Below are 16,617 nucleotides of genomic sequence, written 5' to 3' on the forward strand. Positions count from 1 at the left end.
GATGTGCAGGCCATGCTAAATTGCCCATAGTGTTAGGTGCTTTAGTCAGAGGGAAATGGGTCTGGGTGGGTTACTCTTCGGAGGCTCAGTGTGGACTGGTTGGGCCGAAGGGTCTGTTTCCACACTGTAGGGAATCTAATCTAATCTAAAAAAAACATGAACTGGTGAACCATAGAAGCAACTTGATGAAAACAGAAGTTTCATCTAATTTGCCTTCTACCATTATGTAGACAATAGAACTGCTAACTCAGATGTCAGATAAGACAAGTTAGTGGAAAATTTACTCGCTGAGGGGCATGGAAAGGGTAAATAGACATGGTCTTTTCCCTGGGGTGGGGGAGTCAGAATAAGAGGGCATAGGTTTAGATTGAGAGGGGAAAGAAATAAAAGGAACCTAATGGGCAACTTTTTCACACAGAGGATGGTGAGTATACGGAATGAGCTGCCAGAGGAAGTGGTGGAGGCTGGTACAATTGCAATATTTAAAAGGCATCTGGATGGGTATATGAATAGGAAGCTTTGAGAGGGATATGGGCCAAGTGCTGGCAAATGGGACTAGATTAAGTTAGGATATCTGGTCAGCATGGACGAGTTGGATGAAGGGTCTGTTTACATGCTGTACATCTCTATGACTCTACGGTTGTCAGTATAAATCACTGTCATGTCAGGTCAGGCATAATGCAAGAAAGCTGTGTGTTACCCATGTCCTTTTATACTGAGATTGAAGCAACCGAGACGATCACAGCCGAGAGAATCCGCACCACACTGGAAAAATAAATGAACAATGTCAGACAAAGGCACGTACAGCAATGAGGACAACTGCATTTGTACAGTAGCTTTAACATTGCAAAAGCAAAGGTGTGGCAGAGATGCATTATCAAACAAAATATAACAAGCTGCAGAAGTGCAGGGAGACAGAGGAATCACAGTTCAGTAAGGGAGTGCCTTCGCAAATTTTATAGGGTAAATCGCTTTTTTAATAAAATATAGTGCGGCTTGTTTGCAACTAACATCCTAAATAAATACACTGCTTTAGTTGGTCTAATCAAGCTCTCTGCCAGAGAGAAAGGGAGATCGGCCAATTAGCTAACTGCTTTAAATGATTCTGTAACTGCCAGAGCGCACACATCTGGAGGTAGTAGTAGTATGGGCAAGACATGTAGCATTCAGAGTGGAGTAACTGAGGGTTTGATAAATATGGGAGAATGGTGCTTTCTCATTTATCTGTTTTCAGGAGTCTCCAAGAGTACAGGAGCTGAAACAACTCGAGGGGGCCAGGTGAAGACACTCTGATTTTATTTTTACAGGACCAGCACATTTTATTAACTATAAACTGAAGGTTAAAAATTAGTAGTAAAAAAAGTAAGATTAGATGCTCCTTTGACGCAGTGGTACTGTCCCGACTTCACCAGCAGACTCAAGTGCAGGTTCCCACCTGCTCTAGAGACATGACGTGACACATCTAAACAGGATGATTAAAATGATCTACAAAAGATTATATTAGGGCAGGACAATTGCAGAATGCCTATGGAGAGTCAGGGACATTTCACACAATCTAAATTAACACGTGTTCGGGACATTTTTTAGATTAGATTAGATTACTTACAGTGTGGAAACAGGCCCTTCGGCCCAACAAGTCCACACCGACCCGCCGAAGCGCAACCCACCCATTCCCCTACATTTTACCCCTTGACCTAACACTACAGGCAATTTAGCATGGCCAATTCACCTGACCTGCACATCTTTGGACTGTGGGAGGAAACCGGAGCACCCGGAGGAAACCCACGCAGACACGGGGAGAATGTGCAAACTCCACACAGTTAGTCGCCTGAGTCGGGAATTGAACCCGGGTCTCTGGCGCTGTGAGGCCGCAGTGCTAACCACTGTGCCACCATGCCGCCCACTTCAGGAACAGCTGGTACGGAGTTCTTTGCAGGGCACTTTGCTAGCGCCATTGAACTAACTCTAAATGGGGAGTGGGAACCAGGAGAGAATATTAGAGAATAAGACCAGGGTGCATGAAATATTGAGAGAGATAGGCTACACTTGAACAGAGTTTACATAAGTTTACAGCCGATGGTGGAAAAAGGGAGAAATTAAAACTTTCTAAATCAAGGTTATGCTGCACAAATGTGAACGCATTGAGTAAAGTGAGAAAGATCGGTGAGTTACAGGTGCCGATTGCCATGTGAAATTATGATCTTGTGCTGATTACAGAGACTAGGCTGTAGGAACGGCAGCACTTTATGCTTAACATTCTTCGTTACAAAGTGCTTCGAAAATATAGGAAAGAAAGCAGGACGGGTTAAGGAGAGAAGTGCAGTGTTAGAAAAGGTTATGTCTTGGGAGTTCAAAGTCAAGATCGATTTGTCTGGAGTTAAGGAATAAGACAACGGTAATTACGTTACTCGGGTGATGAGTATGAAGGACAGAGACAACTCTTCAAGGAAATTACAGAGAAGTGCAAAAATGATAGAGTAGTTAAAGTGGGATATTGAATTACCTGAATATAGACTGGGATAGTGGAAATGTTAAGGGTAGTGTTCTTAGATTGGGTTCAGCAGAATTTCTTTTACAGCAGTATCTGTCCAGTCCAATCAGAAAACACTGCTAGACCTGGCTATAAGATAGACGAAGTGGGTCAGGTGTTAGTGGAAGAACATTTTATCTACAGTGATCATTGACAATTAGGGATTAGGGCGAAAGTGGAAACCGATAATGGACAATCCAGAGTAAGAATAATCAACTGGGGAACAGCCAATTCAGTGGGACAAACAGAGCTGGATTGAATAGATAAAGGTTGGTGGGAAAGCCTGTAGAACAACAGACAACCTTCAAACGAGAGGTGGCTCAGACAGAATCAAGATATACTCCTTTCAAAGAGAACATTTCAAAGAAATTCAGCACTCGCTTAATGAAACAAGTAAGCGTCCTTATGACAGATGTCAGATAGGAAATACAATTTGGATCCTAGATGAGCACAAATGTTCAGAAGGAAAGTGAAAAAAAAACAAATAAAAGCAAAAAGGAAACACAAAAAGAAAAGCTGGCAGCTAACATACCAGGGAATCCCATAGACTTTTCTGGGTACATAAATAGTAAACTCGTGCAAATTTCCTTTTTGATGCATAGTCCTCCTATTACCACCTTTTACTGCTGCTGTGCCTCAAAAAGACTTTGAAATTCCTTGCTATGCTCCAGGGATGAGAAACTGTAGCTATGAGAATAGATTGGAGGAGTTGAGACAGTCATCCTTAGAAAGGATAAAACCAAGGGGAGAATTGATAGAAGATTTTAAAATTATGTGGGTTCTGGACAAAGTAGAGAGGGGAAGCTGATCTTTTGAAATGGATCAAGGAAAAGAGGGCACAGATTTTTTAAAAAACGCATTGAAAATGATGTGAGAAGAAACTTTCACACAAGTAGTTAGGATCTGGAATGCACTACCTGGAAATGTGATGGAGGCACACTCAATTCAAGCATTCAAGAGGGCACTAGATGATTATTTAAATAGTAATAATTGCTGGAATTATGGTAAAAGATAGCAGTCAGTCAAGATGCTCCTTCAGAAAACTGGTGCAAATATGAGACATCAAATGACCACCTTCTGCACTGTAACAATTCTGCGATTATGGAGAAAATAGGGCAGATGAGGTAAGGTTTTAAACATTCAAAAGAGGAAAGAAGTGATGGGACAATTTTGGGAGGAAATTCCAAACTTAGAGCTCAAGTACCTGAAGGCCTGATTCCACAGGCTAGAACTGAATTGAATAGATATCTTGGAGGAGATGACAGAGGTAGAGAGCGGAGAAGGCTTTGAGAACAAGGACAAGAATTATAAAATCAAGTGGTTCCTTATCCATGAGCTAATGTAGAACAGTAGCAGCAGGGGTATAGGGTAAATGAAGTAAATTAAGAAATGGGTAAAAACAAACAATGACTGCAGATGCTGGAAACCAGATTCTGGATTAGTGGTGCTGGAAAAGCACAGCAGTTCAGGCAGCATCCGAGGAGCAGTAAAGTCGACGTTCCAGGCAAAAGCCCTTCATCAGGTAAGAAATGTACAAGTGCTTTGGATAACCCCAAATTTAAAGTAGGTGGAATGCTTGGAATCGATAACTCCAGAGTAGACAAAGTTATGAATTGGGATATCGTCAGTATTTGAGTGAAGTCAGGGACAGAGTTGGGTGCTATTAGAGAGGTGAAAATAGGCAAGTCTTAACAATCAACAATTCAAAACTTAACAGTCCCTAACCCACTGAAAACAAAACGTATCACTCAGACTGGTATTGAGTCATACCATGTAAGAATGCATTTGATTCGACTCGACTAAATCTTTTCATTTTTGTTAGATCCCTGATTACTGAACTTGCTGCCAAATAAAACAGTTTTGCATTTCCTCCATTAAAACCATCAAAACAACGATCAAATTTCACCTTCATGCTCTCTGCTCTATGGAGTACAAACACAGCCCCTCCATATAATGCACGTTTTTCATTATTGGTACTACCCTCGCACATCTCCTCTGCCACCTCTCCAAAGCCTTGTCATCTTCTAAAGTGTGGTGTCCAGAATTGGACACGATACTCCAGCTAAGACCTTTATAAAAGTTGCATGTAGTATCACTGCATTTGTACTCTACGCCTCTATTTTGCAATCCCAATGTTTCATTTTTTTTTCACAAATGAAAGAAACAGCCTTTTCAATTTGCCATGACATCTTCAGGGTTTTACACGCCAGATCTCCCCATTTCTGTACCAACTTTGCAACTCTAACAGCCTCTCTCCACCATTACTGTGCAGCTGACTACAAACAGAATGGTAAAACAATCAGTTTAACCATGAATACAGCAAGGCGGTCTCCACCCTTTTTTGTCCATTAATAATAGATTTTTACTATCAATAATATATTTCTGAGAAAATTAGTGGGAGAAGACAGCGAAGCAACAGGTAAAGAATTAAAAAGTAAACTTACTTGTAACACTATACATGTCGGCTGGTAGAAATCCACCACCTGTTTGATAACTGGTTGAAACAAGAGCCTGTAACCTGAAAACCAATCAAAAAAATAGTTATCTTCAAATCAGAACACAAGACTACCCCCATAACCCTGGTGCTAAAACAGGAGAAAAGAAGTGAATTGAGAGAGGGATCAACAAGGATCCACTGGTTTTGGTCACCTTCTGTAGTGATCTTGCAACTGTTCATTAGCCCAACCCAAGGCCAGGAACAGAATGACAAAATGGGACCCAGATGGCTTCACACGAGTGCTTTTGACAGAGGTCAAGTGACAATCAGTAATGGACTCCTGGACGTGTTTAAATGCCAACTGACTACCTGACATTTATTGTTACAATGCTCCTTATTGTTGTGCAGGGTCTCCTTTCACAGTCCAAATTGAGAGATTGGAGGGAAATCTGCCTTTCAATCCATTGGATTCCACTCTTCCAGAACACTAACCCCATCAACTCCCATTACAGCACCCGGCTCTTGCAGAGAGATACAGCACAGGAAGAACCCATCGTGATTGCAATGACTCTTCTTATTACTGCTACTGCCATGACCTCTTCCCACAGCCCTGAGCAATCATCCAATTCCCTTTTGGAAGTTTCAAACAAATCTGCTTCCTCAATCTTTCAGACAGTGCATTCCATCTCTGAAAAGCCAGTTGCTTGAAATGTTAACTTTGATTACTCTCTATTGATGCTACCTGCTGAGTATTTCTAGTATTTTCTTTTAATCTTAAATGTCTTTTTTTTTGGTTTCAAAATGAATGCTATTCCCAATCACCATGTTCCAGCAGCAGCCTGTGTGTGAAAGGATAGCCCTTGATGTGTGTCCCCAACTTCTTCACACCCTTAAGACAGTGTCATCCAGTTCTGTAGGCCAGTAGTATGCTATTCAAAATATATGCCCAGATTTGCCTACCCCATTCAGTTGGTCAAAAGTTGCAACTGCTTAGATTGTTCATACAAACCGCTCCTCCACATTTCACATCATCGACACATGTCAGCATCTTAGTACACTTTGAACAGCACTAATAAAGGTAGCATAATGAACATATATTGGGTTTGTGATCCAAACGCCTAGACTAATATTAACCCAGATAATTCAAAACTTCCATATAACCCTGAATTCAGATTCTTATACAGAATCAGAAGAAAAAATGTCTGTGAATTAAAAGCTGGTCACAGTAATCGACCATGAAACTAGCAGATTGTCGTAAAAATCCCTAATGACCTCGTGCTACATGAAATGCTGGTTCTCCAAAGATGTGTACCAGTGGTTACAGAAGGCCCACTATCATCATCTCAGGGTGACTGGGAATGGGCATTATATGCTGAACAATGCCCATATCCTGGGAATGATTTTTTTTAAAAAATGTTTGAAAGACAGCTTAGAAGACTGAGAGTGGAACAGTATTTGACAGATTGAGATATAGATGAGACCGAAAGTTCCTCTCCTTACTTTGGTCATCGATTCCATCCCGGAGGGGAACATTCAGGCAATAATACCGGCCACTTTCTGCACCAACTTCGTACATGTCACCTACAAAAAGAATTTCAAACACCTCACTCTTCAAAATGGAACAATGTTTTTTGATAAAAAGTACTATGAAACAATAAAAATCTGAAAAGAAACAAACTCTGAAACAAGTAATAAATGTGTCCATTCACTCCACTAAACCCATCCTGGACTTTCCACGTCAGAGAAAAGTCATCATCCAGCCCATCAACAAGTTTAAACATATCAACAAGAAGACATGCTCTTCTATTTGTAAGAAAATACAAACCTAGTTAATATGAAATAATCTGTTGCTTATTTCCAGCATTTTTGGGTTATCTTTAAATTTCCAGTGATCATGTGAATGATTGATGGTTACTTTCAATGCAGCAGGCTGTTGAGAAAAATGCTAGCCTAGACACCAGTAGAGCTTCCTGCAATTTTCTAAATACCCAGTCAAGATGAGTTGGCTAACATCCATCTGGACAAGTAAATGGGACCGTAACTGAACATCTCAGACGAAGGACAACAGTTCACACAAGGGAGAATTACCTCAGCGCCACCCCTGTGACTGCACACCGCTCCCTCAGGGAACTGCTGGCATGAAACCAGAGAACTTATGTTTCAGTGGAAAAAAGGCGCTGAATTTTATTTTTGCCTTTCGTTCTGGTCACTAGCTGCAAAATCCTCACCTGTTCCAGGAAAAAAGTAGTTCCCATACTTGTGGAAAGATACAGTCATAACTCGATCAGTCAGGTAGAAGGCTTCCTGCACCCCATCACCATGGTGAATATCAATATCAATGTACAGGACACGTGGATGGTACCTGCAGGGAAGCAAAATGGTTACTGGAGTTCAGATTCGCCCGTAGAGTTACAAGATCCAAAAGACATGGGCCTTTGACAGATGCAGACGGAAGGACAGCATTTCTCTTGCCGCTGCAGCCTTCAGGACTCAACAATGAGTTGAGAGCCTGAATGTCACTTCACATCTTTTACCCACTCCCCACTTCCAAGCACTTTCATGACAAGGATGGCGTTCAGCACATCTAGCTTTTCTTCTGAAACAAAAACAGAAATTGCTGGAAAAGCTCAGCAGGTCTGGCAGCATCTGCGGTGAAAAATTACAGTTAGCATTTTGGGCCAAGTGACCCTCCCTCAATCCAAAATGTTAGTTCTAATTTCTCTCCACAGATGCTGCCAAGCCTACTGAGCTTTTCCTGCAACTTCTGATTTTGTTTCTGATTTATAGCATCTGCAGTTTGTTCGATTTTAATTCAGCTTTTCTTCTTCCCAGGATTACTATCAGCCATCCCTTTCAGAATAAGGATGCATATATTATTTTTTCTCTGGGCTCCATCTATCCTCCCACCACCCCAACCCGCTACACCCTGTCATCAACAGAAAGACCACTTGTTCCTCGATTTTGAAGGAGGGTCACCGGACTCAAAAGGTAAACCCTGTTTTTCCTCCACAGACGCAGACAGACCTGCTTGTTTTTGTTTCAGACATGGGCTTTTGACAAATTCAGAGGCACAAAAATAATTCTTCAATGTAACAAGTAACAGCTTCCGAATTGTAAATGATTTGAACCACAGCGACCCAGTTAGAAACAATATGGCAAGGAGGTGAGCAATGGGTTAACGACGAAGCTAAACAGCCCCAGACACATTCCCTATAATTCAATTAGGTCAGTGATGAGTTTTGTCTTAATTCCATCTATCCATCTGGGTTTCTTGACCCCCACAGCCTCAAAACTGTTTTTTTTTGAAGGAACAGAATCCCAGATTTAAGCTACTCCCTGGATGAAGAAATGTTGCCTGACATCAGCCCTGATCAGCCTTGTTCTAAGGAGATCAGAAGCCTGAAGGAGCAGATCATGCCATCAGCTGCCTCTCATTCGGTTAGTCATGACCATGGTGTCCAAGGTGTTCACCCACTCCTGGGAATGCTGAGTGCAACACTCAGCTTAGTGGGCGGCACGGTGGCACAGTGGTTAGCACTGCTGCCTCACAGCGCCAGAGACCCGGGTTCAATTCCCGCCTCAGGCGACTGACTGTGTGGAGTTTGCACGTTCTCCCCGTGTCTGCGTGGGTTTCCTCCGGGTGCTCCGGTTTCCTCCCACAGTCCAAAGATGTGCAGGGTCAGGTGAATTGGCCGTACTAAATTGCCCGTAGTGTCAGGTAAGGGGTAAATGTAGGGGTATGAGTGGGTTTCGCTTCGGCGGGTCGGTGTGGACTTGTTGGGCCGAAGGGTCTGTTTCCACACTGTAATCTAATCTAATCTAATCTAATCTAAAAACACACCCACAAGGTCTCTGCAGACCGAGCTCGAGAACAACTGCATTAAATTACCAAGCTGTAAGCGAATGAGGTCGAGAGAGTGGTGCTGGAAAAGCACAGCAGGTCAGGCAGCATCCAAGGAACAGGAAAATCGACGTTTTGGGCAAAAGCCCTTCATCCAAATAGAGTCATAGAGTCTTATGCCTGAAACATTGATTTCCTGCTCCTCTGATGCTGCCTGACCTGCTGTGCTTTTCCAGCACCACACTGTCGACTCTAATCTCCAGCCTCTGCAGTCCTCACTTTTGCCCTGTAAGTGAATGGGGTCTAATGAAGCATGAACAATAAAATTGTTGATCCCAACTTGCACAGGTATCGCACACTCTACAAAACATTCTGCAGGGATCCATCATCTTTCTCTCAGAATGCCCCAACCACGTCATCAATTCGATACTTGAGAGCGCAGTCACTGGTGCAATGAAGGAATTCCAACAAATCAGACCATTGTTAACTGGGACTGTCATGTTCTTGTAAAAAGTGAGAAATATTAGCTTACAATCTCCTGCATTGTTGAAAAAAAATTTTGAAAATGTCTTACTTTAGCAATTCCAGGATTCCAATGACAATATCGTTCACATAACAGAATCCTGAAGCCTGTGGCAAGAGAAATGATTGAGAAGAGAGACTTTAGATGAAGTCCAGGTGTACTGATCTTAGCCAGATGTTTTATCATATAACACAATACCTCAAATTTCTTTGCGTGATGAAGTCCTCCAGCCCAATTAATGGCGATATCACACACCTTAAAACAAAGTGCCATTCATCAACAGGTTGGACTTTATATATTTTTAAAACAGACAGTGTGGATAGACAGGCAAGGAAGGCAGTCAGCCAGTAGAGAGAGAGGGGGGGAAAAAAAGAGAAGGGTAGAAGTCAACTAAGAAGGGGAAATAAATAAGCCAAGACACAGGGAAGTACAGACACAGCATGACTACGAGGTGGACAAAGAAATGATGCTGACAATCCAAAATAAGGAGTGCGTAACCAGGTGACTAGAGTGTGCAGAATCAGCTTCAGGACCAAAAATACTGGCCCAATATTCAAACACTGGCCAAGCCACATAGCTGAATGAGCATGCTTTTGAACAGCTACACATGTTCGAGTTACCTTGTTGTTTAATTGTGTTGCTCCTTGTAGAGAAGCTCCTGTGTATCTTGAGCAGAACTCAAACAATCCTGGAAACACAGGACTGAAAATACAAAATAAATTTCATTCAGATTCAAGCAGCTAATGCACATTTTATTGGAAGTCTGTAACCCCTCAATACTGGTAAAGACAGAAGTTATATTACGAAGAGTTGGCTAAGCTGGTTGTTCAAATTTCAAGTTTCACAAAGTGAAATTTAAAACTGGTAATTCCTCACCACCTGTTACTCAAGTCTACTCAACATCCAACAGATTAAAAACTGTTCCATGGAATTCAGGTCCATTAATAAGCTTTCCCAATCTTTCTCAAACACATATGTAGTTTTGACATTTATGAAGTCTCTGAATTCTTAGAAGAGACAGGAACCCATATAATAGACAGCTGTATTTGAGATCAGAGGTGTGTCAGACTAGAAGTCTGATCAGAGACATGCAATTATTTCATAGCCTAATTGTAGTAATAGTCTTGTGGCAAGATAAGCATGGGACAGTGCATGGTCACCATCAATGTGCACTGAACTCGAGTATAGGGGGTCCTTGATTTAGATTGTCTAACTTACAAACACTCATACTTATGAATGCAAACTCACACAGGGGTGTAATTTTAAAAATCTGACATATGACCATTTCCTGCACTTAGAAACAGCTGATTTATATTATCCTGCATTGTGTTACAACTCATATACAAATCGACTTGCGAACAGACTCAGGAACGGAACCCATTCACAACACAGGAGATGGATTGAACTGTGATTCAGCTTATCCTTCCAGCTTCTGTGTACTTGTTAACCAGATTCAAGAGCCTTACTGCCCGGAGTGATGCTCAGTGATTTGGCATTCCAGGGAGTAGGTCCGTAAAAAACATGAGTCGGCAATTCAGTCCCTCAAGCTGATTCTGCCATTACAATTGCGACTGATCTGATTGTGGTTGCAATTTTACTTTCTTGCCTGTTTCGATAACTTAAACATCATTTGAGTGTATTCAAGACAATGCCCCAGCTTCCCTTCTGAGGAACAAAATTCCAAAGAATGAAACTTCTTTCAGAGAAGACATTTCTTATCTCAGGCTGAAAGTGGAGATGGCTTATTTTTGAATAGCTCCAGATTCCTCCATGTTGGGAAACATATTCTCAGCGTCCACACTGTTAAGCCCCCTCACAATCATATTTTTTTCAATAAGATCACCTCTCATTCTTCCAAACTCCAATTAGTACACTCTCAACCCATTCAAACTTTCCACCCATGACAATCACTCCATCCTCGGAGTCAGCCAAGTGAATCTTCTCTTACCAATCCCCTATTGTGCAAGTATACCATTCCTCAGCTAAGGCCACCACAACTGAAAATCATTTCATACATCTCCAAGACTTCTCTACATTTATACGAATTCTGCCTTGCAATAAAGACCAACATTTAATTTGCCTTCCTACTGAATTGCAAGATACTTCCAAATGTTCTGATTTGTCATGTTTGAGAACATCTTTCACAAATCTACATTTAATAAAACCTGAAGTAGAGCCACATGAATTGTGCTGAAACAGCTCCTGAAAGCATCCTTTACTCCAGTTTAAGCAGCGACTGACACTGTATAAGTCATTTTTCTGATATAGAGGGCCAGCAAGTTTTTTTTTGTTCATTCATGGAATGTGAGCATTACTGGCTTGGCCAACATTTATTACCCATCCCTAATTGCCCAGAGGGCAGTTAAGAGTCAACCAGATTGTTGTGGGTCTGGGGTCACTTGTGGGCCAGACCAGGTTAGGACATGTTTCCTTCCCTAAAGGACATTAGGAACTAGATAGTTTATCCAACAATTGGCACCGAATGCCTAATTATCATTAGACTCTTAATTCCAGATTTTTATTGAATTTAGATTCTACCATATGCTGCGGCAGAATTTGAACTCAGGTCTCCAGCAATGTACCTGGGTCTCTGGATTAATAGTTCAGTGATAATACCACTAGGCCAAACCCTCCACTGAAGTGGGAACAACACAATATTAAAAAGACAAAAACATCCTGACTCTAGGGAGCAGTTCAGCAGAGTCACAGTTTGCCACTTTTAAACATACAGCCTTGTTTCTCTCTTACCAATCGTCTCCAACATTGAAGGTGTTCAGGCTCTTGGTGAAACCCTGCATGTTGTTGGGACTCACTCTCTGCAGGAAATCTATGTAGTCCTCAGAGTGGAACCGACACATGTCATGCTGAGAGGCCTGATAGGGTTTGAACACCTGTTGGAAACAAGAAAATCATTGAGAATTTTACACTCAGGTTTGTCTACCCTCATCCCCAAGTGTCAAATGGGGAGAACAGTTAAATGGAGTAACAGTACACTAACAAACACAACTAACCAGTTAATACCACATGCTTTTATCCTACTCCTTTTAAATAGTATATTAATCAAACTGGGAATGAGCTGCTAGAGGAAGTGGTGGAGGCTGGTACAATTGCAACATTGTAAAGGCATTTGGATGTGTATATGAATAGGAAGGTTTGGAGGGATATGGGCCGGGTACTGGCAGGTGGGACTAGATTGGGTTGGGATATCTGGTCGGCATGGACGGGTTGGACTGAAGGGTCTGTTTCCATGCTGTACAAGTCTATGACTCTATGCTCGCCAAATGACAGTAATTTTAAAAGACAGCTCACCGCTGCCTTTACTAAGGAGCAACAACGAATGCCAGACACATCCACATCCCCAGAAGCAAAAAACAGAGCATGAGCAAATGAAGAAATTATTTATGACATTAGTCCATTGTCGTTAAATTTATCTTTTTCTGAAGAAATCCCAAAACAGCTAGTCAGACCCCTGATCAAAATCTTTCAACTAAAGGGATCTGACCCAAATACATTAACTATACCGTAGTAAGATAAAGACTACTTTAATGATGTTCTACCAAACAGCAATGCACATTTTCATCTTTCTTTTCAAAAGTACCAGTCACAAACATTCAGCTTTTCAATTCGATTAAATGCCTGGGTTACTTAAATGATGTCCCTGATAAGTGGCTGCAGTGGAACCAAGCTTGCTGCTTCCAGATCATTTCCTAATCTGACACCACAGACGTGAGCAATAAAGTTGCATACCAAATAAATGAAAATCTGTGTTTTAAAGTACTCTGCAAAAATATAATTTTGTGTAGTTGTTTGGACCCAGCTACGCTCTTCAATTTTACAAGTGACAGAAGGCTCAGCATCACCCCTCTCATTCTATTTTCTTACCCAGGGTCACCATGCATGACCACTAATCACACTGCTCCCTAAAAGGATGGAGGCTGAGCATTCACCCTGCTGCACAATGCCCCCTTTGAAGATGGTGACTGTGCATTTACCCTCCTGCACATCACCTCCAAAGGACAGTGGGAGTTAGCCCAGGCCTGTCGCCTCACGAAGCTGCAAACCTGGGGCCGATATCTCATTCAGGTTTTGTAGTCTTTCTGATGTTTATGAAGCCTCTCTGACATCTGTCTCAGAAAGATCAAGTTCCAGGGAGGGCAAGGACAGGGCTAGATGTTGCCCAGGCCTCGGTGCCACTGTAAGTTTGCCATCTGGTGCCTTTGCAAATCCAAGAATAGTCATGACCCACAGTTTGGAAAATGCTGCCTGAGCCTGTTTATGAAGGACATTTGAGGAAGGATATAGACGATTACTGGAAGAAAGATGTCATTTGTGTGGGAGGAAAATATCATCAACCACAATTTGGTTGGATCAAAAAGTCTGTTTCTATACTGTATATTTGATCTAACTCTATGAAACCAAGAGTTTTCAAATTATACATACCATCATTTTCTTATAGAGTCCATAATGTAGAACCAAACTGTGGGTGAGAGACAGGCGATGTGGCTTCATGGGATGCCCAGCACCTGGACAAAGATAAGCAACAGTGAGAGGGATTCTGTGGTATGCTGCCAAATCATAGGTCAGGAGGGGGACTGAGGGTTTGAAGTGAAAGCAAAGGTATTCAAAGAAGGTAGTCATGATGAGGAGGTGCCAGTGTTGGCCGGGGGTGGGCAAAATTAAAAATCACACAACATCAGGTTATAGTGCAGCAGTTTTATTTGGAAGCACTAGCTTTCGGAGTACTGCTTTTTTGTCCGGTAACTAGTAGGGTAGGGTCATAAGACACAGAATGTATAACAAAAGATCACAGTGTAATGCAATTAAAACAATATATTCAACAACCTGGATTGTTGTTAAGTTTGTTCAATATATTGTTTTAATTGCATGACACTGTGATCTTTTGCTATAACTTCTGTCCCTTATGACCCTGCCCCACTAGTTACCTGAAGGAGCAGTGGTCAGAAAGCTAGTACTTCGAAATAAACTTGTTGGTCTATGATTTGGTGTTGTGTGATTTTTAACATTAAAAGAAGGGACAGAGCACAGACTAATTCACACATAATCCTTATTCCTGCACCGTGGGTAACTCCCTCTCTCTCACCTCTTCACCAGAATCCTGAGGGACAGGATGTACATGTATTTGGAAAGGCAAGGACTGATTAGGGATAGTCAACATGGCTTTGTGCGTGGGAAATCATGTCTCACAAACTTGATTGAGTTTTTTGAAGTAACAAAGAGGATTGATGAGGGCAGAGTGGTAGAGGTGATCTATATGGACTTCAGTAAGGCGTTCGACAAGGTTCCCACGGGATACTGGTTAGCAAGGTTAGATATCACGGAATATAGGGAAAACTACCTATTTGGATACAGAACTGGCTCAAAGGTAGAAGACAGAGGGTGGTGGTGGTGGAGGGTTGTTTTTCAGACTGGAGGCCTGTGACCAGTGGAGTGCTACAAGGTTTGGTGCTCAGTCCTCTGCTTTTTGTCATTTACATAAATGATTTGGATGCGAGCATAAGAAGTACAGTTAGTAAGTTTGCAGAGGTCACCAAATTTGGAGGTTAGTGGGCAGCAAAGAAGGTTACCTTAGATTACAACAGGATCTTGATCAGATGGGCCAATGGGTCGAGAGGTGGCAGATGGAGTTTAATTCAGATAAATGCGAGGTCCTGCATTTTGGGAAAGCAAATCTTAGCAGGACTTATACACTTAATGGTAAGGTCCTAGAGAGTGTTGCTGAACAAAGAGACCTTGGAGTGCAGGTTCCTAGCTTCTTAAAAGTGCAGTCGCATGTAGATAGGATAGTGAAGGTGTTTGATATGCTTTCTTTTATTGGTCAGAGTATTGAATACAGGAGTTGGGAGGTGTGTCTGTACAGGTCATTGGTTAGGCCACTGTTGGAATATCACGTGCAATTCCGGTCTCCTTCCTATCGGAAGCATGTTGTGAAACTTGAAAGGGTTCAGAAAAGATTTACAAGGATGTTGCCAGGATTGGAGGATTTGAGCTATAGGGAGAGGCTGAACAGGCAGGGGTTGTTTTCCCTGGAGCTTCGGAGGTTGAGGAGTGACCTTATAGAGGTTTACAAAATTATGAGGGGCATGGATAGGATAAATAGACAAAGTCTTTTCCCTGTGGTGGGGGAGTCCAGAACTAGAGGGCATAGGTTGAGGGTGAGAGGGGAAAGATATAAAAGAGACCTAAGGGGCAACTTTTTCACACAGAAGGTGGTACATGTTTGGAATGAGCTGCTAGAGGATGTGGTGGAGGCTAGTACAATTGCAACATTCAAGAGGCATTTGGATGGGTATATGAATAGGAAGAGTTTGGAGGGATATGGGCCGGGTGCTGGCAGGTGGGACTAGATTGGGTTGGGATACCTGGTCAGCATGGACGGGTTGGACCGAAGGGTCTGTTTCCGTGCTGTACACCTCTATGACTCTATACTGGCTATGGTTGAATGGTGGAGCCATCCCAATAGGCTGATTGGCCTAATTCTATATGCTGCTCGGATGCTGCCTGACCTGTTGTGCATTTCTAGCACCACTCTAATCTTCAGTCCTCATTTTTACCTGAGGAGATAGGTATCATAGCCTTAATGCAACACGTAATTTTATCCATCACTGACCAAGTTTATTAGACTTTAGAAGCATACATAATAGTCAATGTACTGAAATAAAAGGACAGAACTTTTTTTACAAAGGGTAGTCAAGATGTTAACTATTTCTTATATATCGAGGAACAGCATACAGAAGTAGATCATCTGCAATTTGGTTACTTAACTGACAGCCAGCATATTATATTCAACGCTTCTTCCTTCAGGGAGCTATTTACAAATCATGTTTTCCTATTTCTTGGGAAATCAGTTTTTACACAAGGTTTCCATTGGAAACATACAAACAGGAATAGGGTCTGCTCTGCCATTCAATTACATCAAGATTCATCATTTACCTCAATGCTACCTTTCTACTTATTTATTTTGGTAAATGTACAACAACAGCATGGGGAGGTTTGCTTCTAATAAATAACCAAAAAACTCTATTACAGACATTTAGTTAAAAAAATTTGACACATAACATACATGTCATCCTTGGTATTTGTGCCAGATTATGTATCACTCTCAAAAGAAGAAAATGCCACAAACCCAGAAGGATATATTACTACTTGTTGTGGAGGAGCCGGTGTTGGATGAGGGTGGAGGGGTGGACAAAGTTAAAATCATAACACCAGGTAATAGCCCAACAGGTTTATCCATTGGAAGTACTAGCTTTCAGAGCGCTGCTTCT

General features: G+C 41.8%; 1 protein-coding gene across 2 annotated transcripts in view; it reads right to left on the reverse strand.

Annotated features, from left to right (window-relative positions):
* The window catches only part of hdac3 (histone deacetylase 3), a 66,292-nt gene that overhangs the window by 15,580 nt on the left and 34,095 nt on the right, over positions 1–16,617 (reverse strand). Inside the window, exons 2-10 of one of the 2 annotated variants that reach the window (XM_087995140.1) lie at positions 13,772–13,854; positions 12,080–12,222; positions 9,952–10,033; positions 9,530–9,586; positions 9,383–9,438; positions 7,196–7,329; positions 6,468–6,548; positions 4,975–5,048; positions 701–765 (exon numbers count right to left, since the gene is read on the reverse strand). In XM_087995140.1, the coding sequence (XP_087851266.1) occupies positions 701–765; positions 4,975–5,048; positions 6,468–6,548; positions 7,196–7,329; positions 9,383–9,438; positions 9,530–9,586; positions 9,952–10,033; positions 12,080–12,222; positions 13,772–13,854 (775 nt within the window). The remainder of the gene's footprint in view (positions 1–700; positions 766–4,974; positions 5,049–6,467; positions 6,549–7,195; positions 7,330–9,382; positions 9,439–9,529; positions 9,587–9,951; positions 10,034–12,079; positions 12,223–13,771; positions 13,855–16,617) is intronic. The other variant, XM_087995141.1, reaches the window with a different exon arrangement.

Source organism: Chiloscyllium plagiosum, unplaced genomic scaffold (genome assembly GCF_037043375.1).
Source record: "Chiloscyllium plagiosum isolate Xiang-an unplaced genomic scaffold, Cpla_swu_hap1 HiC_scaffold_16, whole genome shotgun sequence".
Lineage (NCBI taxonomy): Eukaryota > Metazoa > Chordata > Chondrichthyes > Orectolobiformes > Hemiscylliidae > Chiloscyllium > Chiloscyllium plagiosum.